This window comes from Protomyctophum parallelum, assembly GCF_964188405.1.
Source record: "Protomyctophum parallelum genome assembly, chromosome: 11".
In the NCBI taxonomy this organism is placed as follows: domain Eukaryota; kingdom Metazoa; phylum Chordata; class Actinopteri; order Myctophiformes; family Myctophidae; genus Protomyctophum; species Protomyctophum parallelum.
This window is the reverse complement of record NC_139707.1, coordinates 21906405-21923842: the sequence shown is the minus strand read 5'-3', so window position 1 is coordinate 21923842 and position 17438 is coordinate 21906405. Positions and strand designations below refer to the sequence as shown.

At 40.2% G+C, this 17438-nt stretch overlaps 2 protein-coding genes across 12 annotated transcripts in view; both read left to right on the top strand.

Moving 5' to 3' along the window:
• Nucleotides 1-5763, top strand: part of rbms1b (RNA binding motif, single stranded interacting protein 1b) — a 45306-nt gene extending 39543 nt beyond the window's left edge. For 2 of the 11 annotated variants that reach the window (XM_083777231.1, XM_083777237.1), the window contains exons 8-14: nt 558-607; nt 688-796; nt 1231-1281; nt 2677-2805; nt 2921-3001; nt 3129-3196; nt 4854-5763. In XM_083777231.1, the coding sequence (XP_083633357.1) occupies nt 558-607; nt 688-796; nt 1231-1281; nt 2677-2805; nt 2921-3001; nt 3129-3196; nt 4854-4863 (498 nt within the window). In that variant the 3' untranslated portion in view covers nt 4864-5763. Of the gene's footprint in view, nt 1-557; nt 608-687; nt 797-1230; nt 1282-2676; nt 2806-2920; nt 3002-3128 lie in introns of all 11 variants that reach the window. The other 9 variants (XM_083777238.1, XM_083777241.1, XM_083777236.1 and 6 more) reach the window with 7 other exon arrangements.
• A 5419-nt stretch (nt 5764-11182) lies between these two features.
• On the top strand, nt 11183-15727 carry cd302 (CD302 molecule). Its single transcript, XM_083776465.1, has 6 exons — nt 11183-11350; nt 12516-12641; nt 12894-13004; nt 13532-13714; nt 13880-13903; nt 14008-15727. The coding sequence occupies exons 1-6, from the start codon at nt 11263-11265 to the stop codon at nt 14205-14207; spliced, it is 732 nt and encodes a 243-aa protein (XP_083632591.1). The 5' UTR covers nt 11183-11262; the 3' UTR covers nt 14208-15727.
• Nucleotides 15728-17438: the final 1711 nt, after the last annotated feature.

The following is a 17438-nucleotide window of genomic DNA, read 5'->3' as shown; positions in this document are numbered from 1 at the left end:
TTTTCGGCGGCGCCGCTTTGCGAGGCCGCTCTATACCCCCCCCCTAGCGTTCGGTCAACAGAGGAACGGGAACAGAGCTCAATGTGCGTAATGCTGCCATTACGCCATAGACTTTACATTGTGCCTCGATTTCCCAGAAGGTCACGTGATCCAAACGCTCCCCACTGACAGGTAGTAGTCCTACTCCTCCTCCCAGCCAACACTGCCCCCTTAGGACCCCAAATCACACCTTGGAAAGCACGAGTGTCTATATTTCTGGGGGGGGGGGGGGTCATATTTTGACAGCAGGAATTGCCTGTCATAATTTGACCCCCCAGTATTAGGATGTATTAGGATGTTGATATTCATTCATCAGCCAACACTCCCCACTGACAGGTAGTTGTCCGACCAGGTTGTCCGACGGAAACCGTCTAAAAGGTTATAAAAAAACGGTGAATAAATCATATAAAACAAAAGTCGGGAATAGCGTGTTCCGCAGGAAGAGAAAATGAGAAAAAGGTCGGGAATAGTGTGAACCCCAGGGAATGTTTTAATAGGTTTTCTTCTCTTCCTGTCAGGCTGGAATGACACTCACGTACGATCCCACTACAGCTGCTATGCAAAATGGGTAAGCTGTGTAGGGGTTAGTTGGTGTTACTTGATCTCATTTACTTGAATACATTCACACTTAGTCTGTTTTTTTTGAAGTGATTGCTTCTCTCTCTACAGATTCTACCCGTCTCCATACAGTATCGCCAACAGGATGATAGCTCAACAAGCCATGTCTCCTTATATCTCGCCAGTTTCAACGTACCAGGTTTGATTTATTGCTTTTCAGTCCTGATGTATACCTTTTTCTTAAAAGAGGAGAGCAATGTTGCATGTTCAGTATGAGGGATAAATAGGTGCTGCTTGCTGATTCACCAGTTTCATATGCAGTGGTCCAGTTGAAATACCTATACATCAATTTCAGTTCTTCATCGCTTCAGTGCTCAGCAGAAACACCCATTTATAATTTATATGTACAGCGCTCAAGCAGCCCCTACGTGTTTGTTAATCCTGTGTCATCACCTGTCAGAGAGCTGTCCTGTGGGGTTTCATAGGTGTTTGGTTGTGTATCTGCCTGGTAAAGGACACCGTGGCCTTTCATGCTTGTTGCCGGGCCAGTCACACTCTCATGTGAGCTCCTGAAATAGCCTGTGTGCCCTCGCTGTGCCAGCGTATTTACTGTGTCTATGTGTGATGTTCCAGGTCCAGAATCCCTCCTGGGTGGCTCACCAGCCCTACATCATGCAGCACCCAGTAAGAGCATACTCTCGCTACATCATTTGTTTTTTTATTCCAATTCATTTTGACATGCACGTGCAGGATGCCGTGATACAAGCGTGAGACCCACACAGGGCGCATCTCTCTCTCTCTCTCTGTCTCTGCGTGCACGGCACGCCACACACACACACAGGAATAGCCATGCAGGCTACACACAGGGCGGCATGTTTGTGATAGCGCTATAGCGAGACAGTTTCATTAAACAACACGCACACACACACACACACACACACACACACACACAGTGCACGAGGTCCAAACCAAAAGTTTGCTCTGCACTGTTGATTCCGATGCGGTTTTCAACATTAATCAAGTGAAATGCGTAACGGCAATATTGGGCTAATATAGGCTACCAATATGTGGGTTGGGGTAGCCTACAGGGATTTACCGACGGAATGAAGGTTACCGGTATATATATATATAGGTAGGTATATATATATCTGATCATCTATACAGTCGACAGACAGATAGACAGACAGATAGACAGCAGTGTGCTCTCATTGGTTGTAATACAGGCCTTATCGAGGCGCAGTCGCAACCCAGTTCATACTGTATGATATCCAGTCGGCGACAGAGTCAAATATCAAACGTGCTAGATGTTCAGAAATGGTCGGGGAGGCGTCGGCGAGCGATTTTATCGGCGCTGGATCTTCTCGCAGCTCCTTTCACACAGAGAGAGCAAAACCTCGCCGATCAAAGCCCGATTTTACGTCAGATTGGGGGTTTTGTCGGCGAGCGCCAAAAATGCTCCCCGACTTTTAACATTCAGTAGATTTTCTGTCGTCTGGGGATTTCTGTCTCAAACAAGTGCTCTGGTTTGCCTGTGGACTGTGAGGTAAGAGACGAGTCCACACATCCCATATATGACATAACAATTTGCCAGCAGATGTCACTATTGAGGGATTTTGCCTGTTTTCATTGCAGCTCAAAAGGCTTCAGAACACACAGAGAAAACCATAGACCACAGCAAATCCACTGAAAGTTTAGGTTGTGTCAATGTGTGGGTGTAATTGAGGTCATAAAACCTAAAAGAAAAATAAATTAAAATTTATTCGATTTCTTTCTTTATTTTTTTCCTTTTACAATGTTTCATATCTTCTGATGTGTGAAATATGCTGTTCTGACTATCTCTAAGCCATTCTTTGATAATAAACTATGTCAAGAAAGTGTCAGAATTGATTAGCCTATGGAATAGTTTAACTATTTATTCAACATAACTCTTATGTCTTTACATCGTTCTGCTCAATATCCTATGCTGCTGATGTCTGAGTTACATTTTGGTTTTACAATATAATAGTCCTTGAATGCTTTTCAGTCTCCACCAGTCTCCACCCAAAGCATATCTCTCATCCTCTCACACTCTTGTCCCAGGGAGCGGTGATATCACCCTCTATGGACCATTCTATGTCACTGCAGCCTACTTCCATGATGAGCCCCCTTTCACAGCAGATGAGTCACCTCTCCCTGGGCAGCGCAGGAACGGTGAGAGAACTGCACAGGGTCAGAAAACAACTTCTTTAAATTTGAGAGCAATAATGCACAAAATACTTTTCCATTTCTATGTTATAGCTTCTAGAATTGATTTGAATGTGTCATACTTTCCTTCCTTGTACAGTTCATGGCCACAAACTCAGCTATGCAAGGAGCTTATATCCCCCAGTATACACATATGCAGACAACAACTGTTCCTGTAGAGGTTAGTAGATGGATCTAATTGGGTCTTTTTACTCTTTTATAAATGTCTTCATTTAGAAGACCTCAATATTGGCAATTGGCATCTTATTTTCAAAGTTATTAGTTGTCTGACCTTCTTTCTCTTCCAGGAAAATGGTGGGCAGTCACAAGTGGAATCATCTGGTGATCATTCCCCGTACACATACCAACAACCCAAGTAAGACTGAGGTAACATTGGGACAACAGCTAAAACAATCATGGCTTCCTCAGATGCAATGGACCTAAGGGTTTTCCACCATTTTGCACAGGTTCTGCAATTATTTCCTTATGTTTGTAATAAAAATAAGTGAAACTATTTTTGGTATAAGTTCCAGAAGGTGCAAATAAATGATTGATTTCATCAAATGATGCTAATTATATTAAAAAAAGAAGAAAAAAAGTTTTATTTTGATAAGGAAATACTAAACGTTTATTTTTTACCAAGGGTTGCCACAGGATACAAGAATTGTGTGACTAGATGTTTAAAGTGCATGACAGTAAAAATGTCTTTTGTTAATATTTTCATGATTTCTTTTCCTTTTCTCATTTGTTTTGAAATAGTTCTTTTCTGAAGATTTATTAGCCAAACATCTTGAAAATGATGTTTCGTGCTTGCTGTGTGAGTGTTGCTATGGTGAAGTGTTCAGTGTTTTTTCTTGTAAAGTGATTTCTCTTAGTGGTCTAGATTGATCTTGCTGTCTGATACAATTTGCCTTAATAGTTTCCATACAATAGCTGTACGGGCCACTCTGGAGGCTGGCAATGAGCAAAAAATATATGTGAGAGCTATTGCCTTGTAAATCAGCTATATAGGGCTTTCCTTTGGATATAGCTAATTAAATCTGCTGTGTTAGGTGTTTCTATTGAATTTCCCCTCCAAAAACTAATCTAAATAGAAAGTTTAGGAAGAAAAATGTTTTGAAACAAATGAACTCTGAATTCTATGATTTTAATAGGATGTAATGTTGATATACAGTAAGCAGAAGAGGTAGAAATTCTGCTGAATGATCACATTTTGAATATTGCCTTTTCTTCATTATTTGGTGTTGTAGAATCTAGATTACCTGAAAATAAATGTACTAGGGTGGGGCGGGGGGGTCATGGGACAGTGGACTTGTTTTTGTTAGTTGGTTGTTTATTTTATGCTTTGTCTTCTTGGGTGATATTCTCTGTCAGGTTGACAGGGTGTGTCTTTTTTCACTTATTTGAAACAGGAAAACTTGGACTTGTGATTGTGAATATATAATCAAAGCCTTCTATTACAACTTAGGCAAAGGTTCAGTGAGTTGGGGGGGGGGGGTAATGTGGATTTTAGTGCACCTCACTCTTTGATAGGAAACAAACAAGCTTGGCACTTTCAATTGTAGTTTACTTCACCAAAGACTGTGAGCTGGTTCATTTGTCTCTTTAACCAGGATGTAATTGACTTTTTCTGCAGTTTCTGCACTAGTTTGCAGTTTGGAGAATGTGCCTTTTTTGTACATTTACATTCAGTTATCATAGGTATTAGTAAAGTATGGACACAAACAAGCATGAAGGAAGGCTTGGATCCAACAAGTGCCACATGTGGATTTCATCACTACAGAATTAATGGAAAAATGCAATTTAAATCTGATAAAGTAGGAAAGAAGTTTGAAACTATGAAATCACAGCTATACAATAGCAGTCTGTTCTGACATGGTGCAGAATTATCGCTAAAAGTTTAATTATTTTTTGGATCACAGCAGATTGAAACAGGCTTTTTGATTAAGGTGTGTTCCAGTAAGCCTGTGTAAGACCTGGTGGTCGGACTGACGAGTTATCTACCTCAGAATTTTCTTTCTCCTCTGTATTAGGCCGGGTTAGCAGGTCCAGCCCGCCCTTCCAGACCAAATGCCACGCTCAGGAGCTGGCCACATACAGCTGTTTCCTTTCAGGTTGTTTTTAACACTTTTTTTCTTTCTTTTTTCAAATCGTTTTCTTTTTTGTATTATCGTAATCATTATGAGGACAATTGTGCGTAGACGAGCATGTATTTAGTTGTTCAGAGATTCAGTTTTCATAGTTTCAAAAGACAAACTGCTGCTTTCATGGTAAAAGATTCCAGAGGCTGATTGTGTGTAGTTTTTGAAGATGGACAATAAAGCGGAGTTGTGGTATTCACTGGATCTATGCTCCTAAAACAAACATCTTTGTTGCTTTGTCCAGAGTCCAGACAGACTTGCAGCAGCAGCATTTCCTCTGTAGTTGGCTGATATTATGTTACCAGAGTAAAGGGCCATTGTGACTATACTTGAGAATTTGTAATGCCTGAGACGGAGACGTAATACTGTTGTCTTGTGAGGATTATGCTGCTAGTGGTGTCTGAACCAAGTGCCATACTATCTGGGTCAAGAGTTGAAAAGGTGCATCAAAGAAAAAAAAAGACAAAAAAAAGGTCATTTAAGTAACCATCATGTTGAACAGTCATTAAGTTATATGAAAAAGTAATAATTTATGAAGAGTTTTGTACAGACCGTTTGAGGAAATAAAAAGATTTTCATAGAGATATCTATATGAGAGTTAATTTTTTTATTTTGTTTTACATGTGCCACACATTTGCCAGTGGTAACTTGTATGTCCAGTTTAAGGAATCCTTCCTCTGTACTTTTGTTTTGTAGTGTTTGTTAAAAGCCAAAAACCTTTTTCGGTAGATTGTTACCTAAGTTTTCCTTCTGTTAATTTCTTTGACATTTTTTGAATAAAAACTTCCAAAAAAAACCTCTACGTAAACCTGTTTTGAGGTCTTTATTTGTACAAACATGGACCTCAAGTGATTTGATAGACATACGGTAGTCTATAATTTATTTATTATTTTTGATAGTGTACAGTAAGCTGACAGGAAATGGGGGGAGAGAGATGGGGAGTGACACGCAGCAAAGGTCATCGGGATCAGGACTCGAACCCGCGACATGCTGTCAGGCTGGATTAGCAGCATAGGTGCCCATGCCGCTAGGCCGGCCTAGGTCGATTTGTTATATTCCTGATTGGAAGATGTTGGATCCGTCATTTTGTCTTTCTTCAAATGCATTACGGTAAACGGGCACTGGTAATTGTTTTCAAACCAGTTATATCTTAAATGCACAAAATCTGTTGAGTGTATCTGTCTTTCGCCCATCTCAACATCCGATCACTTTAAACTTTGCATGTGTGTTGCTGGTTTGCACTCCTGCAAACTTTGGAAGCCAATCTTAGCCAATCAGGATGTAATATGAAAAATCACACCAGCGTGTGAACTGAGCGGTGCAGAGAGTGTGTGTGTGTGTGTGCTGCCCATAGACTGGTGCTGCCTAAACAGACATACATAGGTCTACATAGGGACATAGGCTCAACAGTGCCACTTTAGGTCTCCCATCGGTATTACAGCTATCCGTACTCGCAGACACAGTACATACATACTACATACATACATACATACATACATACATCTTTTTTCGTTTAATGGCTATAGATTTGCGTGATTTTTGCAGAACATATGTTTTTATATTACTCCTACAAATGTTGTCCAAACATCACGCAAATCGGTACACATTATCTATAGTCAAGTGATCAAGACGGATCAATCTGATTTTTCATATTCCAACCTGATTGGTGAATTCTGAACATTGCTGGCCCACAATAATCTACCTGACCTGGCGGAGACCTGTGCTCCGAGGAGCACTTTTTCTAGTTAACTAAGCTTAAAGTTATATGACAAATTTCCAATGAGCGATATTTTATCAGAAGATGTCGCTGCTGCTATCGTCTACAAATCTACAAGCTTTGGTCTCACACAATGGAAATGTTGAAGAGTGAGAAAAGAATATAGGCTATCTCTTCCAAAGAGCTCTATCTCCACCAGATGGCAAAGGTCAAAAGGTAGGTAATGTTCCTGCCAGTTTGTTTTGAGCCAATTGACAATAATAATTAGATCTAAATAGAGGTCTGTGTAGTCTATTGTGTTTCCTGGCAAGTGCATAGAAACGTCACGTGACACCATCATACAGTGAAGTATAAACCATGACTTAAGTGGTTACAAAGATTTTCCACTTCCACCAAACCCAAAGCAAAGGAAACGTTTGATTGTCTGAGAACAAATGCATTATAGCTTTAATTGTTCTAATTACATTTTCCACCTAGTAGCAAAACCAATAGAGCATGAATCCTCTACAACCAGCGGGGCTTGGTTGCAGAATAGACTGGTCATGTTCTGTTCTGTTCTCAGCTGGCAGTGCCTGAGCTACTCTTGCCATGGCTAAAGAAAGAAAGTTGAGTTGGACTCACACGTAGGCCTGGGTCATTCCTACTATTCGGTGCCATTTCAGCCTAGTAACTTAAAAAATATATATATTTCTTCTGAATTCTTCTGAAAGAGGGCATGTTCAGCTGTCAGAAAAACACATTTGTCCAGCTTAATGCATTATTCCAATTATTATCCAATTACACTGTAACAGGGGGGACACATTTTGGACATAACAGGGTGGACATTTTATGCTAAAGATGGCCGTTACTCATGTAATGAAGAATATGGTAGCACATTGTGAACATGTAAGAATTTGAATATATATATGTATATAATAGTTCTGACCATATATATATAGTTCTGACCATATTTTCAGAACTATGAAAATGTATCAATTTCATATTGATACATTTGATACAGTAGCTACCCTCGATCAGTCCATCAGGGAATGAGCAAGGCCACACAATCCATTGCTCCAGAACTACTCTGCCGGGACAGCAGAGTAGTTGAAGAAGACCTAGGTCGAAACGTTGGATAATAATAAATATACAGCATCGTGGCTACGTGTGTGTGGCCTTTTTCTCATTTTTACTTAGGGACTGCAGGGAGAACCAGATTCTGGCATGCGGAAGGACTAGGCTCTGTGGGTTGACTCCTGTCCGGGCCCTTCCTACGTCTCACCAGGTCCACTCCTGCTCTCACCAGGACCAGGACCTGTGCGTTGCACCAGACTCCCAGCACCAGGCACTTTATTCAGGAGTGGTGGATTATAATGGCCCTCCTAAAGGCCTCACCGAGGTTTGTTGGGCTTCAACCTCACGGAGGACCCAGGCTGGGGCGCTAACCCATACTACTCACCCGGGTGTCATCTACATTCCGGCTGTCAACCGTCTCTCCGGGTTGTCTATGCCCGGTTGTCACATAGTCTATTCCTATGAGTCACTATAAATTGAAGAACTATAACAAAAAATACATTGCATGATGCACCTGGGACGTATCCTCAGTGATGTATCCTGAGGTCAATGGGTTTCGGGTCTATATATTATAATAAGAAAGAATTCGAATTTTAGATTTTGTTTGAATTTGATTGGTTATAGATTTGTAACTGAAGCTGAATAAACATGATGGGAGACATGGCATTTTACTACTCAAATCAAAGGGATTATTTTATATTTATTTCACTCCGAGGTACAAATGTTGTTTTTCTATGGTAGAAAAGCTTTAATAGTAGGCTATAAGATAAGCTTTTTGGAATTGGTGTTTTTGCTTATTTTACACAAAATGGCCTGAGGAGGACACAAATATGCCACCGAATACTCAAGGTCACTGTAAGGTCCGATTCCGAAGTCTCCGAACCTAGAGGGTGCAAGGAGGACCAACTTGGTCAGACCAAGTGAAGACTATCACCTTGTCCCGTAGAACTTTGTAACCTACTTTCAGTAAGGGTATCTGGAAGCATAGGTTGGGTTAGCAGGTCTACCGGTAACTATAGGCTTTGCAAATGGCAGATGGGTCCACCATCCCCCGGTATCCTGCAGGGTGTAGTGCCACTCTACGCTACGGGAAGCCATCACTGCCACCAGTTCCAGACGAGGAGCAAGACTCGTACTCCAGCTGTGGCAGTATGGCTGTACCACCTGCGTCTACAAGAAGGCACTATAGGCTATATTGTCCACTCCAGTTTATCAACTGATCATCATCTCTAGTGTTATAGTTCCAATAACTTGGTGGATTTATTTTTATTATTATTATTACTACATATATTAATATTCATATTAATATTCATATTAATAATATTAATGGCTTGTTCTGCCTTCATGGGTGCCCATACGTTTGAGCTAATTAACCGTCCGGGCCTTATTATTATTATTATTATTATTAGCCTAAAATCTAATATGGAATTTCATAGTGTGGTTGCCGTTTAGGATTGATATAAAGTCGTTTTTAGAATCCTCCTCCTCAGGAGCATATCCACGGATATCATATCCACATGAAAGAAATGCATTCTGAGAAGGAAGACATGGCAGTGTATGATCCCAAGCCGTGCATGCCTATTCCCACTATAGGCTGAGGAAGAAATGCCACTTGACAGTTTTCAAATCAGCCTCATGGTGGCGCTACAACAGGCCAAGTTATTGCGTCTCACACACACACACACACACACACACACACACACACACACACACACACACACACACACACACACACACACACACACACACACACACACATTTAAATTACTCCTAAACATTTTGCCAAACATCACACACTCTCCTATCCTCCTGCATGGTGGAGACCTGTGCACTTTTTCTAGTTATTTTCTGCATCTCTTAGGGTCCATTTAACCATATAATGCATTTGGATGGCAAAAATGGCAACCTGCAAGTTCAGTGTCTTGAATGAGATGTGCTGTGAGTATGCATATCTGCTATTTTCCAGCATAGGACCGTTGCACAGTGAAGTATAAACAAGGCTTTAAGGCTATATAATAAATAATTCTCATTTGAAATGTTGCTCTCTTACAAATGCATGTCGATAATTTATTGGAGGAGTGGCAGTATATCGGTTCGGTTGGCATGGCACGATGGCACGCCAGATCGCTACATGGATGAAACGCACATGGCATGGTGTGGTTAAACAACAATATTAGTAGCCTACACGTATGGCACCATCTAGAGGTTTGTCTGGGATATGCCTATAGCTTATTCCAGAACAGGAGGCCATAAAGACTTTTTGTAGTTTGTAGTTTTGTAGTTGTTTTTACGTCCGGATATATGGAGGGCTAAAACTTATATGAATGAATGAATTAAATAATAAAGAAAGAAATATGCAAAGAAATCTATAAATTAATAATTAAAGGACCACTTCACCACTTTTCAACCTATCTTCATATAATAGGTCCTCACTAATAATCATGAAAAAAATGGCACAATTCTTTTCTACTCGGTCTGTGTCTCATAGGAGGGCTGTGGGTAGTTCAAAAACCATCTTCCAGTGACATCATCGATGGGGAATACAAGCTAATAAAAACTGCAGGCTTTCTAGTCCTGAAAAGTTGCAATGCGAAAATGGAAGCCAACGTTCTCACGATAATTAAAATCTAAACATTTTTGTAAAAGAAATCTTGTTTAAAAAATAATCTGCCTAATGATGATATCACTGGAAGACGTTTTTTTCTGTAGCCTACAGAGCTTTAAGCAGGTCTAAATTAAGTTTGGTAGACTACTGTGCAGCTGGTCCGCGCATGGAATCCAGTCCACACCCACAACACCAGAGGGAGTGCAACAAACCATGTACAACCCAGATTCGGCACAAACAAGGGACTAAATTATTTTCGCTTATATGCCACCAAAATGTGGAACACCCTACCAACAGTCATTAAGACATGTGAATCCCTTGACTCCTTCAAAACCGCTCTCAAAGGGCACCTACGGACGGCTGCAATTCGAAACTGGCCCCCGTAAAATCTGAATCCCCCCCACCGCCCCCCCCCCCCCCCCCCCCTTTTCCCCTCACTGTATATGTTTCTTTTCCCTTTTTGCTTCCCTTATGATGAATTCCTATTCTGTTCTTTAACGATATAGAAGTGTCTATTTGTACGTCTCTAAATGTTTTGATGAATTGAACATGGTGGACCCTGTTGTAAACAAGTGTAATGCTTAATTGGGTCGTCCACTCGTTAACAGTCTTTGTATTGAGTTTGTGCTTGAAATGTACTGTAATTCTGCAAACTGTTAATAAATATTTATATCAATCAATCAATCAATCAATCAATCCTTGCTAAAAACCCGAAAGAGACGTCGGCAGACAGCGGCTTTTGGCCGCGCATGGAATCCTAGGTGTGCTTGCCTTACACACCCAGTGTGTTACTGGTGTTATTGACCTGTGGGAGGGACTTATGCCATATCGCTTCGCTCACGTTGTGACGCTGACGTACCAGAGTAACAGTCAGACCGAGTTCCTCAGAAAACTTTCGTGCGACTATATTTTTTTGAGTCGTAAACATGGAGTCGCTTCGGAAATACCACAATTTTTTATCCTTATGGTGTATAGTTGTGTTTTGTGTTAATCTGCATTCATCTTTAGCTGGTGGTAAGTCGTTTGACATCGCATATTTGAGCTTGTTTACGTTTACATTTTGTGGGCCTGGCTGTAACTATATCAATAAGGTCATCTTCATTCTTCTCTTCACATTGATACCCATGTTGTTTACATTGAAATTGTTTTGTGGAAGTTACAAATCAAAGCGTTTCGTAAGCCTGTTAATGAGTGATTGCATGTTTGCCTGCCTTGAATAAGCAATGCTTCACAGTAAACAATCCCTGCTTGGCTGCTTTGCTCATCTGACTTGGAGATGTGTAACTTTTTAATACAAACATTGGTAGTTAGTAGGCCTACACCAAAAGACATGCATGGCTACATACTCTGCATTTGCCCTTGGCAAGCTACTGGCAGTGGCAAGTGGAGTTGGTCCCTCAATCGTCTTACGGCTACACTGTAGGCATATGTGCAGGCCATAGCAGCAATTTGTATTTTTTTTTTTTACAATGGGATGAATCTAGAGTTGCAATACCCTCCCCACTCATCCAATTTGCGTTTGCGATCTGCTTGTCTTAAACGACGTTAAACTCACCAACATTGCAGCTGTAGTCCAAGCTTGAATTATCCTCTTTCAATCTGCCGAGCTTGTTTTTCATAAAAATCCACCGTAGACATGTTATAAGCTACTTTCTGTCAAGACATCCTCTGCAGGTGATTCTTTTTCTAGTGTTGCAGTTAGGAAGCACTGTTTTTGTTAACGGGTCGCGCTGCTGCCTCCTGCATTGTGTGCAAATTCAGGTGGTACACAGGACCGTTCAGTGACTTACGACGAGTGCTTCCAAACTCCAGCACTTAGAAAAAGAATCACCTGCACAGAATTTCTTGACAGAAAGTAGCTCATAAGTTATCATAACAAGTCTACGGTGGATTTTTATGAAAAACAAGCTCGGCAGATTGAAAGAGGATAATTCAAGCTTGGACTACAGCTGCAATGTTGGTGAGTTTAACGTTATTTAAGACAAGCAGATCACAAACGCAAATTGGATGAGTGGGGAGTCAATGGAGTGTACTGCAACTCTAGATTAATCACATTATAAAAAAATCTAGCGTTGCAAATTGCGGCTAATGTGGCCAATGCTCCTAACTTTAGAAATGGGTCAACTGCATATGACAAGAGGATATAATAATAAACTATATTTTATCCCTATATCTTCAGATTGCCCTGCAGATGGACGAACCTGGGTACCATTTGGACAAAGATGCTATCATTTTGTCCATGGAGAAGAAGACAAAATCAAAAGCTATACATTTGAGAGAGCAAAGTCTCTCTGCCAAGGCTTTGGTATGTGAATTAGTTTAGTATGACATCAAAGCCATTTTTTCCTGTTCTTTTTTTATCCCATGATTTTTGTAACCCATTTAAAAAAAAAAAAATCATCTATATCCACTTTGAACCCTGTCCCTATTCTGGGGCGTTCAGCAAAAATATAATATATATGTTCACAACGTTTTGAGCTTGTAGATATTTTTGACTGGTTTAAGTGGTTAATACATGTTTTCATTTCTGGGACAATATTTCCTTTGTTCTTTGTAGAACTTGTGACCATCCAAAGTACTGAAGAGAATGACTTCATCGTAAATTATAGTCCAGAGGTGTGGAAAGGCAACATCAGTATATGGCTTGGCGTGTATTATGACACAAATAGTAAGTGCTGTGTGACTTGAGGATTGTAGAAATGTTCTGAGATGAAAGTCAAATTACAACTTGTTACATGATGCAGATATACGTGTGTAGTTACTTGGTTAATAACATTGTCATTGAAGTGGGTTTAGCATTCGTTTCTAAACATGAAGACATTTCTCATCTAACAAGTTCCAACATTTCCTGACATTTTCCACATTGTTCATGTGATGACAGTTACAGAGAGTACAATGACTGTGCCTTTGTGTAGACTTGCTCTCAGTTCCTCTTCGGAGTTCAGGAAATCCTGCTTTCATGAAGCTTATTATAGTACACAGAAATCTGTGAAAAGCTCAAAAGAAATGGAATCACGCATTGTGTAACACAGGCTTATGTTGTTTACAAACTGTCTCACACCAGAACTCAGAAAAATCTTTGGTAACACAAAAGGCAGGAGGAAAAATAAGGCAAGGCAAAGAGCCACAACAACTCCTCCCTTATAGGTAGGGTTTTGCCCATCTGTAGTATTGATTGTGTGTCCGGTGTATCAGGTGAAGAAGTGAGGTGGCTTGGTGAGCAAGTTTTGACCTACAGTAACTGGGAGGACGGCTCCAGCCTGTCCGACCTGGCTACCATGGATACGTGTGCGACACTACACACTAAAACCAGGAAGTGGGAGAAGGTCAGCTGTGAGGATGATTTGGAGAATGGAGTTGTCTGTGAGGCTCCAGAGAGTAAGTTCATTATTCATTGTGAAAATAATCCTCAGTATGTGGATGATAATACACTTACTTTACGAGCATTTTAAAGGATGTTGAATGCATGCAAGTTCACACAATACAATCATGAATGTTTTAGTTTATTTTAAATGCATTACTTGAATTATGTTTGTTTTTCAGAGGCAGTGGAGGAAGGAAAGCAAAGTGAGTGAACTTGGTTTGTTTGCCTTTTCATGACTTATTGCTCAGTGAGTTTGTGTTTATTGTAGTAACCTTCCATGCATTGTTTTGTTTTTTGTCCTTTTAAGACACTAGTCCGCTGCTTTCCGCCCTGGTCATACTGAGTGTGGTAGGCATAATGGGGATCTCAGCTGTCATTTGGTTTCTGCACCAGAAGCACAACCTTGGCTCCTTTGTCTTCACCGCATTTGAGTACCACCCACCATTCCGGGCCCCTGGCACTGACCAGTCCTGTTTGGTGGAATCTGAGGAAACTGATTTGCCATAGAAGAGGTGCTCCTCTCGGTCCCGCCAGTGTGCGTGTCAGGAATTTATCATTATGGTGGAGTTACATTACACTGTCATGGAGGGCAGACAGGTGATTACAGCTGGGCGATATGGACACGGTCAAATATCTATTTTTTGACCAAATATCTCAATATCGATATTGTGACAGAAATGGCGAAAATAGCCGTCACATTGCAATTCATTGTGATCTATTTTTGAATTTCTTTTAGTAGATAATAACACTTACTATATCACAATAGTACGATATAGTTTTGATATATTGCAAAGCTGTAGGTGGAGTTGAGGGCAGGTAAAATAGACTGTTGATATCGAATATCATTGTCCGTGACTAACAGATATGCCCAGCCCTGTTTATATACAGTCAGAGGTCTGTGCCCTTGCACTCGGTCTGAATAGTCTTCCGAGGTTACTGTAGGTCAGTGTGCTTTTTAATGGCATTAATTCTAACAATCATGATGAAAAATGATATAAACAGATGTGATTTTAACAAAGTTAAACAGTTTCTTAAAATTGTGATGAAAATGTCCTAACATTACTACATGTTTAATATCACCTCTTTTATATGCTGGTATTTTGTTTGGGGGTGTATGTTTGCTTGTCATTCATGTTCTGTGTTGCCAACTAAGCCACAAATCCTTTATAGCTGGAAATAACAGGATTCAAATATTATTTTTCTGTAACATATTTACAACCGCATGAAAACACATTTGACCTTCACTGTGCAATATTTGACAATATCTTTGCTTGTGCCAATCCCCTTTATCAAATAGGTTGTTGAGTCAAGGACTCAACTGAACAGCTATGAATCTCAAGGGTGTATATTCCCTAATGATATGAGGCCAGGAAAAAATAAATTCTCCACTTCATTTCATTTTGTGTGGTCCTTACTGTAGTACATTACAGCTAAATATATGTCAATGCATAATTTAATAGAAAAAAGATGAGTTAGGAGGACACCAAATTGAGGACAGTCTAATTAGTTCTCAAACGATATCTAAATCATTGTCATCTCAAGGAATGAGACATGTCGTTCCTTCCTAATGCCAACCTGAATTAACTCCTGTTGTTTTCAAAGGACAGGTGAGCCATTTGAGAACATATTCATTTATTTATCATTATTTAACAGTTTTTTCAGACGCTAAAAATCTATTGATTGATAAGCCTGTATGAAATCTTTGCTCAGAACTAAAGCCTGTTTCAGCTGAGCGTCGTAACATCCCAGGATGTGGGCTATTATGTATGGATTTTTTTTCTTTTGTAAAGAGTCACTGATCTGATCTGCCAAACATTTCACCCAAGAATAATTTATGAAGGGGCGGTTTAAAATGAAGTATCTTGTAATGTAGGTGTTTAGCCACTAGGTGGTCCTAAATACTATATGAGTTTGCACAAATAATAGGTTATGCCCAGAAATCTGGGAGGAAATCCTTTGATGTAGCTTTGTATATGAACAAGTATACAGTAGTGTTTTCTTTAATAAAGTACTTTATGATTTGATAATTGTAGCAAAGTCAATTTGTTATGTGTCATTGCACATGGGGCAGCATAATGTCATGGAAAGGGTTTTTGAATGTGTAATATTGTCTAAAGTTATTCTATTCAGTGAGGAAACAGCAAGACAAATATGGATGTCTGATGAAATACAAGATGCACTTTTGGATTTTGAATCTGACTTACCTGGTAAATGTCCTCTTCCATGCTAAAAGGAGAACATGTCACCCTATTATGGTAGCCTACCATATGATCTGATTGGGTGGGGCAGCATTTTTTGAGGAATTTAGACCTACCTGAACACAATTTGCCATCAGTGCTGTGAACCGAAAGGGTACTGATGGAAATTGGGTTACTGTTGGTCAAAGAAGGAGAAGGTAGATACGGTAGATAAACTGATATGATGATAGCACAGTTTCTATGCATTTTGGGGGTTTTAGCCAGTGTTTTTTGTGAAAAACTAATGCTTGGAATGGATTCAGCATGTCACATGCTACATAAATCATGATGAAATTTTAACTTCTATAGGTTGTTAATGGTATGGTAAATGGTGCATTTATATAGCACCTTTATCCAAGGCGCTTTACATAGATTGTGCATTACATTCACCCATTCATACACCGATTGCGGCGGAAGTCATGCAAGGTACCAACCAGCACATCGGGAGCAATTTTGGGTTCAGTGTCTTGCCCAAGGACACTTTGACATGTAGACAGTAGGAGCCGGGATTCGAACCGCCGACCCATGGATCATTGGACGACCTGCTCTACCTCCAGTCGCCCCACATGGTCACACATTATGCCAATTAAGAAAATTGCTCAACATATGCAAGTTAGCATCCGGCAGTGTCTACATGCTGGGGACCCATACTCAATATTTCTGGTGTACTCAACATGTCCGGGTTCACATTCTGGCAAGTGGACTAATGCAGCGTGTTTTGACCTGGGTCTCTTTGTGCAGAAAATATTGATTGATTGATTGAAGTATTTATTAACAGTTTGCAGAATACCATACATTTCAAGCACAACTCAATACAAAAACTGTTAACTGTGAGTGGACGACACAATGCATTACACTTGTTTACAAGAGGGTCACCGTTTTCAATTCATCATAACATTTAGAGACGTACAAATATACACTTATATATAGCCAAAAATAGGAAATCATCATAAACAAGGTAAAAATGGGGAAAAAACATATACAGTGAGGGGGGAAAGGGGTGGGTGGGGGATTCAGATTTTACGGGGGCCAGTTTCGAATTGCAGCCGTTCGTATAGGTGCCCTTTGAGAGGTTTTGAAGGAGTCAAGGGATTCACATGTCTTAATGACAGTTGGTAGGGTGTTCCACATTTTGTGGCATAGGAGCGAAATTAATTTAGTCCCTTGTTTGTGCTGAATCTGGATTGCACATGGTTTGTTGAACTCCCTCTGGTGTTGTGGGTGTGGACTTCATTGACATTAAGGAAGTATTTAGACAGGTACATGGGTATCTTGGTGGTGTATCGAATTTTGTAGACCAGACCCATTGCAAGATGTAGCCTATACTCTGTTGTTAACCCTAGCAGGGGTGAGGTGGGTTCGGGGGGTGAGGCCCAGTAGTAGCCTGACCAGTTTGTTTTGGATAGCCGATCTACAAGCTCTCAATTTGTCGTTTTGATTAATTGATTGAATACTTTATTAACAGTTAAATAGTACAGTGGTACGATTGTACAACGATGCA

Coding starts and splice junctions, on each gene's coding strand:
- cd302 (XM_083776465.1), top strand. CDS start 11,263: ATGGAGTCGCTTCGGAAATACCACAATTTTTTATCCTTATGGTGTATA. Junction 13,715..13,879: donor TGTCTGTGAGGCTCCAGAGA/GTAAGTTCATTA, acceptor TTTGTTTTTCAG/AGGCAGTGGAGGAAGGAAAG. Junction 13,904..14,007: donor AGTGGAGGAAGGAAAGCAAA/GTGAGTGAACTT, acceptor TGTCCTTTTAAG/ACACTAGTCCGCTGCTTTCC.